At 44.3% G+C, this 21,993-nt stretch overlaps 1 protein-coding gene across 2 annotated transcripts in view; it reads right to left on the reverse strand.

Annotated features, from left to right (window-relative positions):
* NSMCE2 (NSE2 (MMS21) homolog, SMC5-SMC6 complex SUMO ligase) overlaps positions 1-21,993 on the reverse strand; it is a 213,753-nt gene that overhangs the window by 3,485 nt on the left and 188,275 nt on the right. For both annotated transcript variants that reach the window (XM_041768450.1, XM_041768451.1), the window contains 2 exons: positions 4,770-4,870; positions 4,223-4,329 (listed from right to left, as the gene is read on the reverse strand). In XM_041768450.1, coding sequence (XP_041624384.1) covers positions 4,223-4,329; positions 4,770-4,870 — 208 coding nt within the window. The remainder of the gene's footprint in view (positions 1-4,222; positions 4,330-4,769; positions 4,871-21,993) is intronic.

Here is a 21,993-nt window from a genome sequence, read left to right on the forward strand (position 1 = left end):
GGGCCATGGGCATGCTACGGTGCACACGGTGCTACAGAAGACTTCCTGGAAGAGAGGTTGCTCCGGGAGCCGAGGGAGAACCTTGCTTCTCACCCGATCTCAAACCAACCAACCCAGGTTTTTAAGCTACAAAGGATAAGACAGGGCCCTGATGACATGATACTGAATCAGGGCACTCCTCCCCCGGAGAAATAGCGCTCTGTATAAGCATTAGTGCATTAATCCCCAGGACATCCTGGTGAGCAAGTTAGGTGTGGCAATACCCAATCCTAAGCTCTCGAGTCACTGCTGTGCAGGAGTCAGACCCACCGGCCTTGAAGGAGAGGCTGGGTCCTCAACTCAGGTCACTGGTAGGGAAGAGCCTTCCACCGGAGCGCCGAGCAAGTGTTGACAGTGTCTGCTGAACAAGGGCAGCCCGGGTCTCAGGGGGCCCACAAGGCTGCAGGGAACCTTGGCCTCAGCCTCAGCTCAAAAGTACAAGGTTCTGAGTCTTGTGAGCTCCTGGATCTGGGTGCCAAGAATTCCAAGGTCCAATCCTGCTTTAGGAGGTCTGTAGATACCTCTGGAAGTCTGAGTGGGCTGGATCGCCATCGTACCTAAACACGCTGAGTAACTCTGTCCTCCCTCCTCTGAGTCTAAAATAACGTGTCACGAAGCGGTGAGGTAAGTAATAACACGGACAGTCCTGACCTTTCTGACCCTGCTGGGATTTGCTCAGCGTTCCGGAGTTCCAAAGGAGCTTTCCTCCTAAGTGGTTTGCTTCTCCACTGCCAAGAAATGTGCTGGTCTGGGCCTCAGTTGGAATTTCCCCGTTTCTTTAGTCCTAAGGTCCCGTGAGATGCTGCTGCTATTTCTACTCCGCGGATGAAGCCATGGAGGCTCTGGGAGGCTTGATGGCCGGTTGGCCAAGAGTGCAACGGGGGCTGTGGGCACAGTGCTGGTGCTCCGCTCTTCAATGACACACTCCTCCTTGACTTCGTTTTCCTTCCCAGGCTGTTCAATAGGACCGTTTGTTAAACACGGTTCCCATTCCTCAGCAAAAAAGGAACGGCATGGCCGTGGGACGCTGGAGACGCCTTACTAATATGGCGGCCATAAGGCGGCTCTGTTAGGGAGAAAGCGCACAGCCCAACTCTCCCGGACGTCGTTTTAACTGCTGTATCTGGTGAGGGCTGAAGTCTCCACAGTTTTATCCTGACTCAGTCCACGGGAGAGAGATCTTCGCGGAGACCGCAGCGCAGACAGGAAGATCCAGTCAGCACCGAGTAATACAATGTACCTGGAGCTCCCGTCTGACAAAACGTAACTAGAACCATCTAGGAAGAAGAACTGAGAGTTCTCAAACTGGATGTGTCACAGGCGTGTTTAAACAAAGGGGACCCAGAACTGCTCATCGAGTGCACATGCATCATGGGGAATGACACTACTTGCTGCTCAGTCAGGAAGCTCCGGCGTAGCTGATGAAGAGGCCTGAGGTATGTAACCCGCTGCCAAATGCGGCCTGGCTTCAGGGCTGTGCCCACCACCCCTGTGATCCGCAACTCCCCTTTCTTTCTTCCTGTCTTGCTGGGCTACCCCTCAGATGGCTTCGTTGGGGTCTTCTTCCTCTGAGTGCCTTCTCTTTAATGAGTGGAATGTCCTTCTGGGGGTCCACGTGGGGCCCTGAGGCGGGGGCCAGGCCGCAGTCCCGTCCTTGGTGGCTCTCAGACTAGCTGCCACCCGCTGTCCAGAGCTGCCCCTGTGGGGCAGGTGAGTACATCTGACTCCTCTACCAATAACCTCTCCATGACATCTTGAGCTCATAGCTCTCTGCCGGGTTTGACACCCCACATTTCCTGCGTCTCCTGGATACTTCCAAATGGCTGTGTTGCTAGGACCTCACACTTAGCATGAGCCCTGCTGTGCCTCTCAGCATCCGCCCTACACGTGTTTGTTGCTCCTGCCCTCTCTGCACTCCTTCTTCCTCCCTTCAGCCCTCAGTTGCCAAACCCTGCCAGCTGTGCCTCCACAAGGGCCGTCATTCTTCCCTTCTGCCTATGACTCTTGCCTCAGTCAGGCTCTCATCATCTGTAACTTAATCTCCTGCAAACCCTTCCTCACTGACATCGTCACCTCATGCCTTATTAATCCATCTCTTGAATTGTATTGGAGTAACTTCCTAACCTCCAGTTGGACTCACCTTATTCCCTCAAAACCCTGCAATGTTGTCTCATGCCTATAGAATAATGGTGGCAAAAATGAGGGTGGTGGTGGTGGGGGTACCGTTTACCGAGTTTTACCACGTGCCAGGGACTTGAAAGTACTTCACATACATCTTAATCAAATTTCAAACATACCAGGGAGGCAATGACAATCATTATCATCAACTTATAGGTGAGGAAACTAATGAAATCATGACATTTAACATCTCTATAATGAATCTTTACACCACTCTCCTTACTGTTATTGTCTATAGCATCCTTCTATTCTCCTGCTAACACACAGGAACCCCAACTGTTACTGACCTCTGACCACCAAGCAGAACAGGCTCTGAATGGGGCGAGCCTGTCGGCTAAAAGGACTCTTCATCATTCTCTGAAATTCTTCTCATTTTTTTCAAGGTGCAGGAAAAACACTACCTTCTCTGTGAACCTCCCATACTTCATCCACTTGGACTTAATTGTTAGCAACCTATGAAAATTTGCCGTTTGCAGAATCTGCGCTCATGTAATAGAAATGAGACAGAAAAAAGAAAATTTTCTAAATGACAAATGTTACGTGTGTGCTTCCAAATAGCACGTACAATTCAAAAAAGCCACAGGACACTTAGAAAGTCAAATATGTAACTAAGAAGATCCATTTACATGCGACCCTGTTCTTGGAGTCACTGTCGCCATCCTGGAACTGGTGAGAAATGTGCTTTGTTATCAGTGCCTGCTTTTTCCAAATCTGACTCTGGGAGACTATGGCAAACTTTAAGAAAAGTAAGAGCTGTGAAACAGAACTATCGGGGAATATCTATTCTTAGCTATTATCCCTTTTCACAAATGAAAAGGTGGTTTTTCAGAGAAAGAGCACAGGAAAAAAAGGAGAAAAGGAAAGGCTTAGAAGTCCAGAAACAAAGGAAATTATATCCACAGGGAAAATGGAAGGTTCACCAGGGAAATACAACATCTCAACTGTGAGCTGGGACTCAAAACAGAAAAAAATGTACTTGAACACTCTTAATTCTGCGACCACAAGGGCATTCTTTTGGAATAAATAGGGTAAATGACTTGACTGAATGACCATCAAGATATCTACTGCCTCCAATGCCCTATCTCTAAGTCCACGCCCACAGGTGGGGAATTCCAATTCTGGGTCTGGACCAGCAAATTTCTGGGGGATGGAGAAGTGAGCCACACATCAAAGTGGCTGTTATCAGAAGTCCATTGAGAACTGGTCACACCTGCAATTCCATTCCTACGACAAATGTGCGATAAGAGCACAAGAAATGCCAAACTGAATTATATGGAGTCTAGCCAACCCAAGGATTCCACATTATCACAGGAACAGAGCCACGGTCCTCCAAAGTTGTGTTCCACGGGGGTGGGAATGTGCGAGTTGGGGTGTGTGTGTGTGAAGGAGGTGGAAATAAATAGAAAATATACGTAAAAGGAAGATTCTCCAAACATTCCAATGGAAAAAAAATTTCTCATTGATGTGATGCACACATTTACTTGACCCTTTGGGAAAGTTGTTTAAATAATTAAAGAGATGCAAGGTTTCCCCTGACCATTCAATCTTGATCAAGACCTCTGGATACAAATCTTATCTCAGAATGTTTTAAACAAATTACCTAATGCAGGATGGCAAAAAAAAAAAAAAAAAAAAAAAAAAAAAAAAAAAAGCCATTCCTTCTTGTGTAAGTAGATACAGAAGGGAAAAAAGAAATCTTTTAGTATCACAGTTTTCCCTAATTCTTTTTTCAGGCTATCGCGCAATTTCATGAACATTCCTATTATTCAATGATGCAACTTCCACCCAATTCCTTTTTCTCCTGTTTCGAAGGTGTGGCTCAAGTGGCTTCAGCTTCTTCCTGAGCAGACTACTCATCTTCCCGTGGTGGATTGTTTTTCCAGAAAGCCAGCTTCCGTGTTTACACTGAGGGAGGTGAATGGGCTTTAGGGGGGCCATGGAGGTGTCTTTTCCTCTGGCATGACCACCACTGGAAAGGCTCACTTCCCTTCCGGCGCCAACTCACCAGGCCTTTTTCTTCCGCCTGTGCTTGGACTCAATCATGCGTACAATGGCTTCCTCCTCATAGGTGTGGCCACACACTTTATTTTTCACCGGCTTCTTCATTTCCACCTGCAATCAAGGAGACATTCAGCTTTCAGGAATGATAATGATCCACTTCCAGTAACTTCTCCAAGTCACCAATTATTTGGAACTGTTTTTTCCCTCATCTGGGGGCTTCCTGTATTCAACCTCGCAGTCTCGTGGCTTTAGATCATTGTGGGGGCAGACGGCCACGGAGGCAAATGCAGGTGGGCACCCGTGTCAGCTGGCCTGTGAGCCAGGAATTGCTTGATACCCCCCATCCCACCGCACCCCACCCCTCCCATGGGGCATGGTGGACTTCAGTCTTGCCAGCCGGGGAACCTCCCCCATATCCTCCTGGACCTCATCACTTTCCTTTCCTGCCTCCTTACCCCAGATGGGGAATCGAGTTAGAAAGCAAATAGGAGTCTTTTGCCTCTATAAAGCGGATTGCTTGGTCTTTCCGGAAAGGAGGAAGGCGACAGTACCTGAGTAATGGGGCAGATGAAATTGGTCTGACTTTGGGTCACAATCATGTCTTCATCAACTCCTTCTGTCCCATCAGCCTCTCTGTCAGCTTGAAGACCATCTAGAGGGAAGAAGGGAAACCGCTGAGCCTCGTTGGTCTAACACTGTGCCAAGGACAGCAGGGAATGGAAGGAAGGAATGGAAAGAAGGAGGTTACTGCTTTCTCGGGGTCTGTTGGGTGGTAGGCAACCTTGCTAGGCAGTTAGATGCATGTTAACTCTTCTCTTAAGAGAATCCTGCAGGGTAGGATGGATTCTGCCCTATTTTTTTTTTAATTTTAAAGATTTTATTTATTTATTCATGAGAGACACACAGAGAAAGAGAGAGGCAGAGACACAGGCAGAGGGAGAAGCAGCTCCATGCAGGGAGCCCGATGTGGGACTCGATCCCGGGACTCTGGGATCACACCCTGGGCCGAAGGCAGACACTAAACCACTGAGCCACCCAGGGATTCCCGATTCTCCCCATTTTTGATAAGGGGAACCGACTCAGAGCAGGGAGATAACTTTTTCAAAGAATTACTTTGTGAGGGAATACTATCCAGTAATCAAGACTGTGGCTGTGGAGTCGGAAGTGCCCAGTTATCTCTTTCATTTCCAGCTGTGAGACCTTGGACTAGCAAGATGTTTTTTTGGTAAAGCCTCTACTTTACAGCTTTGTTGCAAATTTTAAAAGAGAGATTAAAAGAGATGAAAAATGCAGCATGTTTGCACAGTCCCTGGCACGAGGAAACATTAAATAAATGGTAACTACGTTAGCTAGCTCTGGGGTTCTCAAACTTTTTGGTCTTGGAACACTTTCATACTTGTAGATATTAAGGACCCCAAAAAACTTGTTTGGGTTATGGTTTATCGATATTTGCCATCGCAGACATTAAGACTGAGGATTTAAAAAATATGCATTAACCAATTCATTAAAAAAAAAATATTGGGGCACCTGGGTGGCTCAGTGGTTGGGTGTCTGCCTTTGGCTCAGGGCATAATCCTGGTATCCTGGGATTGAGTCTTACATTGGGTTCCCTGAATGGAGCCTGCTTCTCCCTCTGCCTGTGTCTCTGCATGAATAAATAAATAAAATCTTTAAAAAAATAATACTACTCCTGGGGTACCTGGCTGATTCATTCGGTAGAGTATCTGATTCTTGATCTCAGGATTGTTGAGTTTGAGCCCCATGTTGGGTGAGTGATTACTTAAAAATAAAATTTTCAAAACAAAACAGAACAAAAATAACTCCAGGGGCACCTGGGCCAGCTCAGTTGGAGGACATATGACTCTTAATTTTCACGGTTATGAGTTCAAACCCCATGATGGGTAGAGAGATTACTTAGATTAATAAAACTTAAAAAAAAAAAAACCTCCATTATTAAATGTTAACATAAATGATATCTAAAAAACTAAGAGTAATTATATTTTCCAGAACAACAAAAAAGAGATAAAAATGGCCTTGTCTTTATATCTTTGAAACTCTTCTTTACTGTTTGGCTTAATAGAAGATAGTTGGATTTTGAGGGACACCTGGGTGGCTCAGTCGGTTTAGCATCCAACACTTGATTTCGGCTCAGGTTGTGATCTCTAGGTCCTGAGATCGAGCCCTGTGTTGGGCTCCATGCTCAGCAGGAAGTCTGCTTGAGATTCTCTCTCTCCCTCTGCCTCTATCCCTCCCCCTCTCCCCCTATCCCTCTCTCTTTCTCTATAAACAAATAAATAAATACATACATAAATACATAAATCTTCAAATAAAAGATAGTTGGATTTTGATATCTGTATATCCATCCAGTCTGTTGTGATAATACGTCACACAGCCTCTGGAAAAAGTACACTTATGGAAAGAGAGTGAAAAAGACTAGTGACACCTTACTATTGTTAGGAAGATAGTTTGGGCCTCATATGTACCCAAAAAGGCTCTCAGAGAACCCTAGGGGTCCCACACTTTGAGAACTGCTGAGCCCATGCATGGTAAAGGTTTTGGATAGCCCATTTGATTCTGAAATCTCCGTTCTTTTTCATTTCATCATAACTTGCTCCTCACTGAGGGCAAACAGATGATGGATGGTTTCTGAATGGGATAATGAGACTGAGTAGCTCCGTGAAAGCCTTTATTTCCAGGGAAGGGAGATGTCCTTTTGTGCAAACATCAAAGATCAATGGCTTTTTAAAAGCAAATGTTGACAGTGTCTTCCTTCCTCTCTTTCCTGCCCCCCCTTTCCTGTCCTTCCACTCTTCTCTCTTCCCTTCCTCCTTTCATTCTGGCAAAATAACATTGACATTAAAAACTGCTTTGTTTTTAACGTGGGAGGAAAACCCCTGTCTCAGGTTCAGATGGTTCTGCACATGTTTCAGTTCCTAGAACTGACAGCCCTGGTCTCCCACCTTGGCCAGATGGAGTGTCTGTCCTACTGGGGGCAGGGAAAGGGCCACAGAGTGCTAGTTCAAGGTCACCCAGTCAACTAATAGCTGGCCCCCAGGCATTCTGCCCCTAATTACTGTTTTTTTTTTTTTTTTTTTTTTTTTGTAGGGGTTTCACCTTGTTTTAGCAGACTACTATTATTTGTATGTCAGCTTGTTGTGTTTTCCTAGAGAAACATCCCTCAAAGCTCTCATTCCTTGAAGAAGGCAGGAGTGGAGACCTCAGCATGTAGGGCTTCTCAGGCAGAGCACTGGCCACTCAGGTACAGTACCTGGGGCCTTCTGGCTTTTCAAGGACCTGTAGAAATCTGTCTGAGACCTCGAAAGTCATTTGTTGGCTTCAGAATAGGATAACTACAAAACAGAATTAATAAATGCCAAAGGTCAACAAAATATTATGCTAACTTCATTGATTGCTGACTTGGTAATCAAAAATATTTCATTTGAAAGCCGTATGTAGGCTGGAGTTAGGGTTGAACTTAATAATTCCCAGGGAAGCAAAGATACATGCTGATAAATGAATAGCCAACTATAAGTTACTTGTAGCCAACCTATTTCCAAAGCCAAACTCTAAAGATATTTTTCAAAATTTTATGTCCGCAATAAAAGTATATTTAATGTGGAGGTTGCCATATTTTAGTATGTTTACTGTGATGTGGGATGGGGCCTGTGAAGAGTTTAGGGACTTCCCAGGACCTGTCTTTGGTATTCACAGAGCAAGAGTTAGATAGACTCCTCGAGGATCCTTCATCAGCCCAGTGGTTGCTCACCATGGCTCAGGAAGGTTGGACAAGGAGCCAAGTCAGCCAAGCTAAGAGCATTCTGTCTCTTTAATTCACCTTCTAAAGCCTCCTTCTGTGGGTGGCTCCTGGTAATTTCTTACTGTGTGTTTGACAGTCAAAATTAGGGTCTCTCTCTTTGCCCATTCTTACAGGGTTTATCCTGAACTCATGGCAGATTTTTTTTTTTTCCCTGATGGCAGAAATCTGACTGTATATGTGATACTGTGGAATTCACCAGAAAATCTGGTAGATGAATAACAGAGTTCAGCCAATGTGAAAGGCTGTGGGTTTGTTTCTTATTTTCTATTTTTAAATTTGAAAAGGTAGAGGAAGCAGCAAAGCACAAGGGAAACGCAATGCCGACCACTAGGGAGGGAGGAGTGGGGAACTCAGAACCTGTAGGTGGCTTTCAACATCCGTGATCATGAAAGAAGGTAACAGAAGTAAGACGGAGGAAGAATGCCAACAGTGAGTAATAGTCCACGGACCGAGAGTCTAAAAAGAGAAAGATCCTCAACAGCTAAACCTCTTGAGATAGAACATTTCCTCACCCGAAACCTATATTTATAGAAAGTGATATTAATGTTGGGATCTACGATGTGCTAACAAAAGGTCACATCTGGCAGTAAATATCAGTCACACTTGTTTAGTTGATCCAAAGATAAAACCTCTTGATAAGCTTCATAAAAGGAAGATTGGAGAGAAGAATATAGATCACCTAAGTGGAACCACATAAGTTTTAAAACTGAGGTTATCTGGGACGCCTGGGTGACTCAGTGGTTGAGCATCTGCCTTCGGCCCAGGGCGTGATCCCTGGGGTCCTGGGATGGAGTCCCGCATCAGGCTCCCTGCAGGGAGCCGGCTTCTCCCTCTGCCTGTGTCTCTGCCTCTCTCTCTGTGCCTCTCATGAATAAATGAATGAAATCTTAAAAAAAAAAAAAAAAAAAAAAGCAGTACCTGGTTGGCTGTCAACTTGTGACCTGGTGGGCAAATCTCAAATATGCCCCTCCCGTCCCTGCCTGGGCCCAGGGCACCCAAGCAATGGACTGAGGGAGGAAGTGCAGACAGGAACTAATGTTTCCAGAGTCCCCATAAGGGATGTGTCAGGGTATGAGTTAGTAACTTGGTCGTGATTCCTTCGGATGTCATGAAATGAACGGGAAGAGGAAAGAGAAACCATGGAAATGCTTGAAGTGATAACCAAGCATACAATTACAGAATTCTAGAAGTCTATGAATATTTTCCTGTGATGTAAAGTTAGGGGGTGGTGAGGGCATCTGTTGAACCCTGAGATGTGGGTTCATGGTCAGCTAGTTACGACTGGTAATGAAGAGCTAAACGCCTCTGCCTTTATTGTCTCCAATCGGCCGTCATCCTTCTAGATGCTTGCTCAAGCCAAGACTTTTGGATTTATTCTTAATCACTCATTTTCCTTCGTTCTTCACATCTGAAACCATTGGCATGTTCTGTCGACTGGTTCTAAACGATAGTCCCTAAATCTAAATCTAGTAAATCTAGCCCCTTCTCTCGAGTTTTACCATATCCAAACCACTATGGCCTCCTGCCCAGACCTCTGCGGTAGCCTCCTACCTAGAATCTCTGCTTTGACAAGGGTCGTGATGCTCCCATGTGCTTCTCACAGCAGTGCTCACAGCCAACCTCCCAGACCAGTCTTCCCCCCACCCCCAGCCCACCCCCACCGTGCTCCACTCCCACTGGTCTTTTCTGTTTCTGGAACGTGCCACTATCCAGGCTGTCTTTGGGCCTTTACACTAACACGACTGGAATGTTCTTTCTCCTGATCTTTGCTTTTCCTACTCCTTCTTGTCATTTTGAAATGTTAATTTAAGCATTATCTCTCTGGAGAGGCCTTCTCGGATGTCCCAGGCTGCAAGGGGCCACCCAGGCTTGCTGTCACATTACTCACTTGTGAGGCTGTGACTCCACAGGGCACCAATCTTTACGCACAGCTTTCTCCCATCTCCCTCCTTCCCTCCCTTGCCCTCCCCATTCTCTTCCCGGAAAGCAGGGACTTGGTTGTCTTGCTCGCGGGTGTTTCCTAGAGTCTAAATGTCCTTGGTATGTAGGAGGAGGTGTTCAATAAACATCTGATTAGTAAAGCGCTTCATCTGACAAGGCAAGAGTGGGCATATTTTTCACAAGGATGTACTGAACGGATTTAACAGACGTGGCAACACATAGACACACACACTCACACACACACACACACATCCTTGCACAATGATGATTTGATAGCTTTTCAGCAAATAACAGAGAGGACTTCACTCTAGCTTGGGGTGCAGCCCTGGACCCTGAATTACATGTCAAAGGCAGGAAGTAAATATAAGTTTTACAATTATAGTAGGCTGTGTGGTAATTATAAAGGAGAGTCCAGACATGGTCTTGTGGTCAGAAAATACATTTGGTCCTGGCCACACACAGCCCTAGTATTAGTCATTTGTCTGTCTTCAGGCATCCCAAATTTGGCTACCAGTAAGACAGTTTTATGCCAGCTGGGAATAAAAGTTGATTACTGTGTGCTTTTTCAATTAAGCCTGAACATTTTACTAAAAGTTCTTTTCTCTTGAACGTTGGTAGCATATGAAGAAAATACTTTACAAATATTTACTGCCTGCTTGAGATGCCTATTGCACTGTCCAGTTTCTTTTACTTGCACTATTCTATCTAGTACAGCCTATTTGGAGAGGCTGAGCTGGTACAGGGAAGATTTGGGGGCCTCCCCTAATGTGCAAAAGAACACAGATTCCAAGTTTGAAGCAGTATAGCTCTGTCGCTACAGAGCTTCAAACTGTTTTTGCATTTCCTGACTGCAATTCTGCAATTTCTGACTGTTTCTCCCACACAGTAACCTATAGCTGGGTGGGGAGTGGCCCCACCTGGGAACTGGGGCTGAGACTCTAAGCAGAAAAAGGTGTCAGCAGGCTCAGTCACTTTGGCTTGGAATTTAGGAGCAGCGCGTGTGTGTTTGTGTGTGTGTGTTGTTTTGTGGTCCACTCCCCTATAAAGTTGTTTGTCCAGCATTGTATCTCAGTTTCTTTGTGAGACTGGTGGGCTGTCCTGAATGCTAGCTGTTTGGCTGGGCCAACTTGACACTGAACACACTGATTCCTAGTTTCCAATAGTCTCTGGCTCTGCTGTGTGTGCCACTTTTGCAGAAATAAGATACAGATCATGAGGGCACCTGGGTGGCTCAGCAGTTGAGTGTTTGCCTTTGGCTCAGGGCATGATCCCGAGGTCCTGGGATCGAGTCCTGTATCGGGCTCCCTGCAGGAACCCCGCTTCTCCCTCTGCCTATGTCTCTGCCTCTCTGTGTCTCTCATGAATAAGTAAATAAAATCTTAAAACAAAAGATGCAGATCATGACCAGATAGGGCTTACATAATTAAAGATTTCCAAGATGTCATAACTTTCACAGGATGGCAAGATTCAACAAAGACTGAATGAATACAATTCAATCAGAACACTGGCTAGAAACCAATTAGGATCCAATAAATGTTATCCATTATGTGTATACATATATATTTATTTATTATAATTGTTACATACTTCAATAATTGTAAATTGTCACTAGTGTGTGTGTGAGGTACTGTCCTTGGTATGGGCAAAAAACAGCCCTTGCCCTCAGGGAGCTCAGTCACATAGGACTATGTGTATAGAGTGCAAAACAGTCTGACGAGGATTATGCATATACGAGATACTGTGGGGGAGCACCTTCTAGGAGAGAACAGGTCTGGGCTCTCTGAGGAGCTCAATACTGATCTGCGTCACTGAGAAGGCTCTTTCAACCTCTATCTCTGATGCAATTCTGCTGCCTCCTTAAATGTGAGCCTTTCATTCACAGCCACCTCAGGTCAACATTCTAATCAATGGTCTTCCTTTTCGGAGCTGTCATCTATACTCATCTCAGATTCCATGTACTCGGAGAAGCTATCCAATCCAACCCAATCCAACACAGTCCCTGCAGCCAGTCTCCTTTGAAATCCGGTAACACCTGCTGTCTGTACTGTATTCTTAGCTAAAACTTCTTCATTATTCAGTTGTTTCATGTAGATAGGAATTGTTTTCCAGAAAGCTCCTTGAGGATAACTGCTGTGTGTTCAAGTCAAGCTGACTCAACTCATGGTGCATTATTGAACACCTGCTCTGTGCCAAACACCATACAAATGCCAGGTGTAGATGCAAAGAGGATTAAGATCAGGTGTGATAGGAGAGACCACTGCAAATACTAAACATTTTGTACAATGAATGTAATAATAATAAATGTGAGATTATAAGTGTGTTTTGAACAAAGTACACAAGTTATCCGGGTGGCTCTCCAAAGGGGGTTGAAAAATGAAGAAGAACCTCCAGACAAAGTGATAACCAAGTTAGGTTCTTCTGCTGGGAGGTGTGGTAAGAAGTGGGAACTACTGTAATTAGGAACATGGGTGCTGGAGATGGCCTGCCTGGGTTCAAATCCTAGTTGTATCACTTTTTAGCTGGGTGTTCTTAGGCAAGTTACTTTATCTTTTCTTCGCTTCAGTCTTCTCGGCTGTCAAATGGAACCAACAATCATACCTGCTTCATGGAGCTGTATGAGGATTAAATTAGTTAATCTATGAAGAGTTCTTAGAATGAGGGTTGCCTGGGTGGCTCAGTTGGTTAAGTGTCTGCCTTTGGCTTGGGTCATGATCCCAGGGTCCTGAAACTGAGTCCTGCACTGGGCTCCCTGCTTAGTGGGGAGCCTGTTTCTCCCTCTCCTCCCTGCTTGTGCTCTCTCTTCCCACCTCTCTCAAATAAAGAAAATCTTTAAAAAAATAAAAAAGGGAAGTTCTTAGAATAGTATCTGGCAAATAGGTGACAGTAAATACTGTTATGATTATTAATATTATTATTCAGAATTTCATAGAGCTAGCATGAAGTGCATGTGTGCAACATATATGCTCAATTAAGTAAAAATCATGTGCTATGGAATCACCCAGAAAGAAACGACATGGTTGTTCAATCCAGGGTTCTAAATGGGATAAATCTTTCCATGGCCCAGGACAGAGTGAGGCCTAAGTGAGCTCACTTGTAATTAGCTGACACAGCACTATCAACATCTTCAATTTGCTGTCCGTTTTCACTTCCATGACTCTTTCAACACACTCTCTCAAGATCTGGAAAGTAAACTGAATGAACAGTTTCAGATTATTTCTTCCAAATGAGCTGACACTATTAAGATGGACCCTTCCACATTATCATGTACTTGTTAATTTACCTACTCTTATTTCAGACATATCCTTTGTCCTCAGCTGACATCATGTATTAATTTGCCTCCATTTATTTCGTCAAAATATGTCATGTCAAATAGGAAGGTTTTATTATTTTTTAAAAGATTTTATTTATTTGAAAGGGGGGTGGTGGGGAGCAGAGTGACAAGTAGACTTGTCCCAGGACCTTGAGATCATGACTTGAGCTGAAGTCAGAAGCTTAACCAACCTAGCCAGCCAGGCATCCCACACACAAAAAATGAAGGTTTTAAAATAACAGAACCTATTGCATTGCATTGGTGGGGCAAAAATCAATCAGTCAAGATCTGGTCATACAGTATCCATCTCAAGCCAATAAATACTGAAAATTTCCTCAAACTTTGTACTTGGGTTTATGGCTTTGTATAGGATAAGGTTTAATGATCTTCTCTAGGTTACCAAGCAAGAGCAGGGAATCTAACACCCACATTCTATTTCTTTGTTCTGGGCAATTAACTAGAAAACCAAAGGATAGGAAAACCCTGGCTTGTCAGTACTAAGAGGGTCTACAACTCTTAGTTATTTAGATCCGTGGTAGAGTACGAAGCAAGCGCAGATCAGAAGGCGAGAAATCTCATTTGGGCTCATCCTATGTATTCTTATTGTAGAGGGCTGGAAATATCACTCATCCAGGCACCTAAGACAGTATGTGCGATTTGTTTGTGAGTATCCTTTCCTATCTCTTTCTTTACACTAACTTCACTCTGTCTCCTTCCCTCCATTCTCAGTGCAGCTGTCCTTTTTTTTCCCAAAAGATTTTATTTATTCATGAGAGACAAAGAGAGAGAGAGAGGCAGAGACACAGGCAGAGGGAGAAGCAGGCTCCATGCAGGGAGCCCGAAGTGGGACTAGATCCCAGGTCTCCAGGATCACGCCCTGGGCCGAAGGCAGGCACTAAACTGCTGAGCCACCCAGGGATTCCCAGTGCAGCTGTCCTAATTCAAGCCCCTAGCCATTTCTTACTTAGAATATGGCAAAAAGTTCTCTATTCTTTATTCATCTTTCTGCCTCAGCCTCTCCCCAGTCTAGTCCCCCTACTCCAGGTAGTTATCTTTCTAAAACCATGGACTCCTAAATGTGGCAAGACTTCATCAGCTGGTCCAAAGCATCTTGGTCTCCTTCTGCAACCTACCTCTGTCCCATCCGCATGTCCACCCCAAACCCCAACCCCAAACCGTGACTGCCCACACTTGTCATGCTGTTCTGCGCATCTGCTAGCCCTTCACTGATCTACTTCTGACCATTCTTCAGTACTCAGTGCAAGTATTTCCTTGGTGAAGTCCCAACACAAAGGTGATCCCTCCTTCAGCTCCCCTAGTGTCCTTGTACATGCTGTGATCATTTGTTTCCTTCTCTATCTTCCTTTCACACTGAATCCCTTTAAGGGATGGAACTCTGTCTCAATGAGCCAGGCAAGGTGCAAGAACTTAATAAATATGTTCAGTGAATGGTCGGTTGCTAAAACAAGAGAATGCTTTGACTATCGTTACATAGAAACAGGTAAGATGAAAGCAATGAAGAAGACTGTTTTGAAGGCTAATATTGTGGAATAAGACAACCTGGTTCTTGATTGAATTACTAATTTTCTAGAAGGGAGCCAAATGACACTGCCTAGAATCATGCCACTCTACATTCTCTGCTCCGATTCTGTGCAAAAGCAAATTACCAAAATGCAAGCTGATAGAGGTCATATTCCAAGAAATGAATTATTTCACATTATGCCTTTAGATCGGTTCTGGTTCTATTTGCTCTAAGCCATCTACACTGATAGGAAAGTATGATAATCAGTCATCAAAAATGTGAAAATTATCTTGCATTTGTTGAGTTTACCCAGGTCGGGCAGAGTGTATGTGCAGTGATGTTCCAGTAGAGCAGTTCTTATAACAGAAACACTGGGGAAATCTCCTTATCTGGCAGACTAAATTTAAGTGAACTATGGCATCACTACTCACAAGATCTGATAGTAATTGCAAACAATCTTCACCATCAGAAAACACTTATGTTATAACATGAGGTGGAAAAAATGAGATCCAAACTGTATATGTAGTATGCCTAATTACTTTTTTAAGAAAATATTTTATTTATTTACTTGAGAGGGAGAGAGAGCACAAGTGGTAGAGAGGGAGAAGCAGGCTGCCCATCAAGCAGGGAGCCCAATGCGGGGCTCGATCCCAGGATCCTGGGATCATGACCTAAGCCAAAGGCAGCCTCTTAACTGAATGAGCCACCCAGGAGCCCTGATTGATTGATTACTTTTTTAAAAGGGGATATAGGCAAAAGACTGAAAGAAAATGACAAAATACTGTAGTCCATTATGTCCAGTTGATATTAACTACTGTACATGTGAGCTGACGGTACAGGGATCGATGAGGATAGCTAAGATTTCTGAAGAATAATTATCTAGCTCTTACTTTCCATATCCAGCACTCTTCATGAGACCAAGTGATACGTATAAGTAGGGCTGACAGCAATGGGGATGGGACGGATGTTTATTTGATTTGTCAAACTGAAACAAATTATGAAATCAAGTCCAGAGATCATAACATTAAAAAAAGGAACTTTAGAATTTATCCTTGCTCAACTTTAAAACTGCAGAGTTTCAGTTTTGGGTAACACAGGGACTATGACACCATTTCTAGCCCTAGTATTTTCTAGATGTATTATCCTAACATTTATACTATCTCAAACTTGTCTGCTCCCCTACAAGGCAATACATCGCAATTTAATTTCTATCATATCTTTTCCCCCATGGCCTCCCATTTCAGAGCTCCAGACAAAACAATAACAAAATACCTGAATAGAACAGAAGGCTTTAATGTAGAATAAAGCTAGTGCTAATACCATACTTTGTTTTATAAAGTTTCTTAGAATTAAGTGACACATTTTTATCCCCCCAAGGATAGAAGGTAAAGAGCCACTGAAGCCATCCATTTAGGGATAAAGCTCAGAAAGGGAAGCTCTTGTGTCACTAAGTGAGGCTGGGCCTAGAGTTGGGTCACATACCTGACTCCACAGGATTACTCAGCGTGGTCATTACAAAATGCCACAGAATCTTGGTGATAATTAAATATGCTTACTTTTTCTTACCACTTGCATTTTTAAAAGATTTATTATTTATTTATTTAGTTTTAAAGATTTGATTTATTTATTCATGAGAGACACAGAGATCGGCAGAGACATAGGCAGAGGGAGAAGCAGGCTCCTCCTAGGGAGCCTGATGTGAGACTCGATCCCAGGACGCCATGATCACGCCCTGAGCCAAAGGCAGGCACTCAACCTCTGAGCCATTCAGGCATCCCAACATTTTTTTTAAATAAAGATTTTATTTATTTGGTAGAGAGAGTGAGAAAGAGAGCAAGCGAGAGTGAGTATGAGTAGGGAGAGGGGCAGAGGGAGAAGCTGACTCCCTACTGAGCAGGGAGCCCGATGTGGGGCTTAATCCCAGGATCCTGAGATGATGATCTGAGCCAAAGGCAGATGCTTCACTGACTGAGCCACCCAGGTGCCCCCTTTGTACTTGCCTTTGATGAGGATATCAATATTTATTTTTGATACATTTAAAGATTCTTCATTATGATGGCACAATGTAGTCATATTAAAAAAAAAAGAAAGAAAGGAGAATGATCCCCAAAGTGCACTCAGTTTGGAAGAAATTTAAAAAGGTCAGAGCCTGAGGGTCCAAATCTAGTGAGGCTTAACAATGCTGTCAGCAACAAAAGTCAGCGAAGCCACCCAAATGTAGCTCAGCTCCCCAGCTTGCAGAGTGCTCAGAGCCAATCAGGGCAGGGCTACCCAAGCTTCCAACAGTAATGAATCCATAGACGCTCTGGTTGGCCTGGACATCTGTTTTTAGTTTTCAGGGTCTTGTCTGAAGTTAGTCTAACAGAAAACATACCAAAAAAAAAAAAAAAAAAGGCTGCCAAGTGGAAAGAAGAAGTAAAATGAGAGGGAGAGAGAGGGAGAGAAAGGGAGAAAGAAGAGGAGGAAGAAGGAGGGGAGGGAGGGAAAGGGAGAGAAGAAGACAAGACAAGAAGGAAGAAGCTAAAGGATGTGGGAAATCCTCAATACCACAGGGCCCAAGGACAGGCACCTCCGCTACCATACCCTAGCACCAAGGACTGGTCTGTAAGGCTTCCTTCCTCCCACTCCACCCACCCCCCTTCACTTTCCACCCACTTTCCAACCTTTCCCACATGCAAAGGAAGACATGACTTCAAAATCAGGATCAGCTTAGGACATAGCTCTTGTGAGTGTGTACAATAGATCTGAGTCATTTGTTCATTTTGTAAACATGAAGAAATCACACTTTTAAAACTTCCTCCTTCATGACATTCATAGCACTTGACAGAATGCTTAGCATGGAACATTGACTCTTTTCCTTATCCACACCCAAAGTGTCAAGAGGGACAGACTTGCTTTCTCACCCAGAGCTCACATCCTCCAGGGCAGGTGACAAGAGGGAGCCTGACAGGGGACACCTGGGTGGCTCAGTGGTTGAGTGTCTGCCTTTAGCTCAGGGAATGATCTTGGGGTCCTGGGATCGAGTCCAGCATCAGGTTCCTGCTTCTTCCTCTGCCTATGTCTCTGCCCCTTTCTCTGTGTGTCTCTCATGAATAAATAAGTAAAATCTTAATTAAAAAATAAGGGGGAGCATGACAGAGAGGCAGAAGCAGGATGCACAGTAGCTGTGGTGTCTATGAATGTAGGCCGAGCCACAGAGGAGCGCAGAGAACTGAGGAGCAGCCCAGGAGAGTGTTCTACTAGGGACACTGCCTTCCTCTGGGGAGTCTTCTCACTCAGAGGTCCCCAAGCCCCCCACCCGGGATATTTACACATCATCGGTAATTATCTGTTTACGCCACTGTCTCTCCCACTGATCCATAAACAACTCAGAAACGAGGACCACTTCTGTTCATCTCTGCATCCCTAGTTCGTGGTGCATGGGAGGGGCTGTGTCAGGACACGGAATCCAATCTTAAGGGGCCCTTGGTGGCTTAAAAATCGTTCTGCTCACTGCCTAGCTCTTCTGCAGAGAAGGGTTTCTATGCACGACCTAGAGAGGAGTTCTGTAAGGCATGGACTTCAGGATGGTGGGTCAAGTCCAGAGGTAGGTATCACTTGGCTCTGTCATCAGTTGAAGGATAGGTGTTAAATTTCCTGCAGACTATCGCTCTTGATGTCTATTTATTAGGATGGAGTGAAGATGAGATAAAATGTTTTGCCCTCATTAGAGGAAAAAAAAAACCCTAATAATGCATCACGACAGTAACAAAAACACCTTAGGTAAGGAGATAGTTTCTGAAAGCACAAAGTAGGGTGACTGGATGATCTTGGTTTTCACTTTCAAAGCCCGTGGAGGGGTGGGGGGCAAGTCTTTGCACTCCAGTGTACAATCCACATCCATTCATAAGCTCCAGAAGATTGCATTAAAGTGAATGAACGAAGAGAGTGGCCAGCAGTGACAAGACAAAGGAAGGAAGGAAGAAGAGTAAGAAGAGAAAGGAAAGCTCTCGGGACTTGCTTTACAAACTCTACAGGAAAATACAAAGATCTCAAACAACTCCCTTTCTGAGCTGAGGATGCTGCTGCTGGCTTACAGCCACACCCTCCTGCCTGGAGTGGGGGGTCTAATCTAGATCTGGGGTGAGTGGTGAGAGACCACCAAAGAGTGGCTTGTATCCTGCCCAACATTGCAGGACAAACCTATGTGATGGCTGTTCCATTTCTCTGACTACAATTTTCTTCTTCAGCTAAAAAGGTCTCTTAAGACAAAAGAAGGGGCACCTGGGTGGCTCAGTTGGTTGCATCTGTCTTTGGCTCAGGTCATGATCTCGGGGTCCTGCGATCGAGCCCCACATCAGGCTTCCTTCTTGGTGGGGAATCTGTTTCTCCCTCCCCCTCTTCTCTTTCCCCCCACCCCCAACTTGTGATCTCTCTCTCTCTCTCTCAAATAAATAAAATCCTAAAAAACAAAAAACAAAAAACAAAAGAAAACCATGGTGGGGCTACTTGTTGGATGACTGGAGAAGTCTCTCACTCTGACATCCTTGACCATGAGCCTCCCCAGGGAAAAGGTAGCAGGGGATTCAAGAGCAAATAAAGGAGGCAGCCTCAGAACACATCAAGGAGGCAGAGAAATTATGTAGGGGAGGTAATGAGCACACTAATTATAGGGGTCATCACAAGGCGCAATGGAATGAAATTAAGGAAAGGAAAATGTTCATTGTCAGGAAAGACGCTGTTGGGCCCACTGGGGGAGAGGTGTTTCCTGTACTCTTCACACAGACCGGAGGCCATTCATCTGAACGAAGTTGGTTCAAAATGAGCTAGAAATTATTGAGAGGGAATTTTATTTTTGTTACCAAGAGACTAGGTTACTTGATGACACACAGAGGCCTCTTGTATCTAATTTTATCACTCTGTTCTCTCTTCTAAATTAAATAGTAAAATAGCAAATGATAAAAAGGCCTATGACTATTTCATTCCAGAAATATGATTCAACATCTAAGGAGATCAAAACTGGCAACACAAGAACAAGTAAGAAGAATGGAATAGAGTCAGACATGCTTCAGTTTACAAGGGATTTACAGAGGGGATCTAACTAAAAGGGAATACTAAAGATAGGGCTTGTTTCTCTTACTTTCCAGAACGAGTTCAGTTACTGGATTTTTCGGAACTCATACAAAGACACCAATTTAGCCTCATCACCATCAGTCAGCAGGAAGGAGCATTAGCTTTCAAAATTGAACCCCAGTTTCATAATGACATCTAGTACCATCCTCAGAGCAGTTGGGTAGCTGAAACCTGGAGCTCTGAACAGGGTGAAAAATTAAGCCAGAAAAGCACTTTATTTCTTAATTTTTTTTTTAGATTAAAAAGAATTTATTTATTCATGAGAGACACACAGAGGAAGAGACATAGGCAGAGGGAGAAGCGGGCTTCCCTGTGGGGAGCCAGATGAGGGACTCCATCCCAGGACCTGGGGATCATGCCCCGAGCCAAAGGCAGATGTTCAACCACTGAGCCACCCAGGTGCCCCAAGAAAAGTTTATTTTACTTATTTATTAATGAGAGAGAGAGAGAGAGAGAGAGAAAGAGGGGGGGGGGGGAGAGAGAGAGAGAGAGAGAGGCAGGCAGAGACATAGGCAGAGGGAGAAGCAGGCCCCTTGCAGGGAGTCTGATGCAGGACTTGATCCCTGGACCCGGGATCACAACCTGAGCTGAAGGCGTCCCAAAAAAAGCATTTTAAAGTCAGGTGTTCTAATATTACTTGGTTTTTTTCCCAGTATTCTTATTATGTAAATGCCTCTTCAAAGGTGTGCTATGCAGGGGGCTTGTCTGCTTGCTTCCTCCGCCAGCCACCCACCCGCCACCACTGAGTGATGTCCACCGTGCGTGGTGGGCCCTGTGCACACCAAGGTCAGTAGGACAGAACCCATGATCTAAGGGGCTCACCGTCTATTGTTGGGATAGAAAGTGCCATTCAAATCCGGTGGGCTACATTCTGTGAGCTTCAGGCATGGGCTCCAGAGGAGAAAAAGCAATGCTCAGCAGGGTGGGGAGCTCCTGCCAGGTCCGCAGGCAAGAGATTAAGGTGCAATTTGGACAACTCAGTGTGGGCTCAGGAACACCGGGGGGAGAGGAAGCTGGGAGTGGATGGGACACAGGCAGATCTGAATGACACAGATGCTGCTAAGCTGAGACCCTTCTGCAGCAGCAAGGTGTCAGGGCACTTTTGGAAACTTATCCTCTCTGTATGTGAATTATGAACATGTAATATTTTTTACAAGATCTCAAGGTAAGTCATGTCTGGTGATGAGGTGCTCTGTGCCCTCCCCAGTTTGTTGGCTCATCCTTGTCCTTCATATCAACTATAAATGCAGGGCTAGAGCTATAAATAAGTTTTCAGAGAATCCTTTAAAAACCTTTGGTCTGATTTCAGATCCGAAGATGTCTTAAGCACTGTGATGGTCTGATCCGATCCTAATCAAAAAATCTTTTCTATAAACATGCAATTTCACCCTACATACTCTATTACTCCTGTAATACATTTATTACAATTCTACTACTGACTACAGACATTGTATTTTGAAAGGACAGACAGCCCACAGGCAGATTTAAAAGGAGTTTACGACACTCAGGATTTTATAATGCAGGCTTTCATCTTGTACAATATTAACTATATAATTGCTAACTTGATTTTTCTTTCTTTTCTGTATTGCTTCTGAGACTCCGATGGAATGTTTGCTGCCATTGCTAATGAAATTCAGAGAAGGACCATTGGTTTTTAACTCCGCTTGGGAATTTTGATGCAATAGATGTTTGCACATTGCTGTCAGAACAAGTAAGATTCCTTATTCCTAAGTGCAAAGGGGACGTGGCTTTTCAGAGGAAAAGTGAGAAGAAAAGTCAAGCAAAGGGGACTTTGGGAAATTTGGCAGGAAGAAACTTTTGGGTTCTGTTGATCTGATTGTATAAGAAGTATTTTCAAGAGCTTTTATGTAATAGGTAAAATTTTTTTCAACCAACATCTAGGGTAGAAAGACACAATGCCTCCAAGTGAACTGTTTGCCAATTACAAGAAAACAGCCCTTTGGTGGAAAGTGCATGGGAATGACTGGAAGTTCCTACCTCTGCCACCAATCAACTAAGTGACCTGGGAGGTTGTGCCACTTATATATTGTTTTTGACCTTGTTCTCTCTACT

The sequence above is a fragment of the Vulpes lagopus genome, chromosome 9, assembly GCF_018345385.1.
Source record: "Vulpes lagopus strain Blue_001 chromosome 9, ASM1834538v1, whole genome shotgun sequence".
NCBI lineage: Eukaryota > Metazoa > Chordata > Mammalia > Carnivora > Canidae > Vulpes > Vulpes lagopus.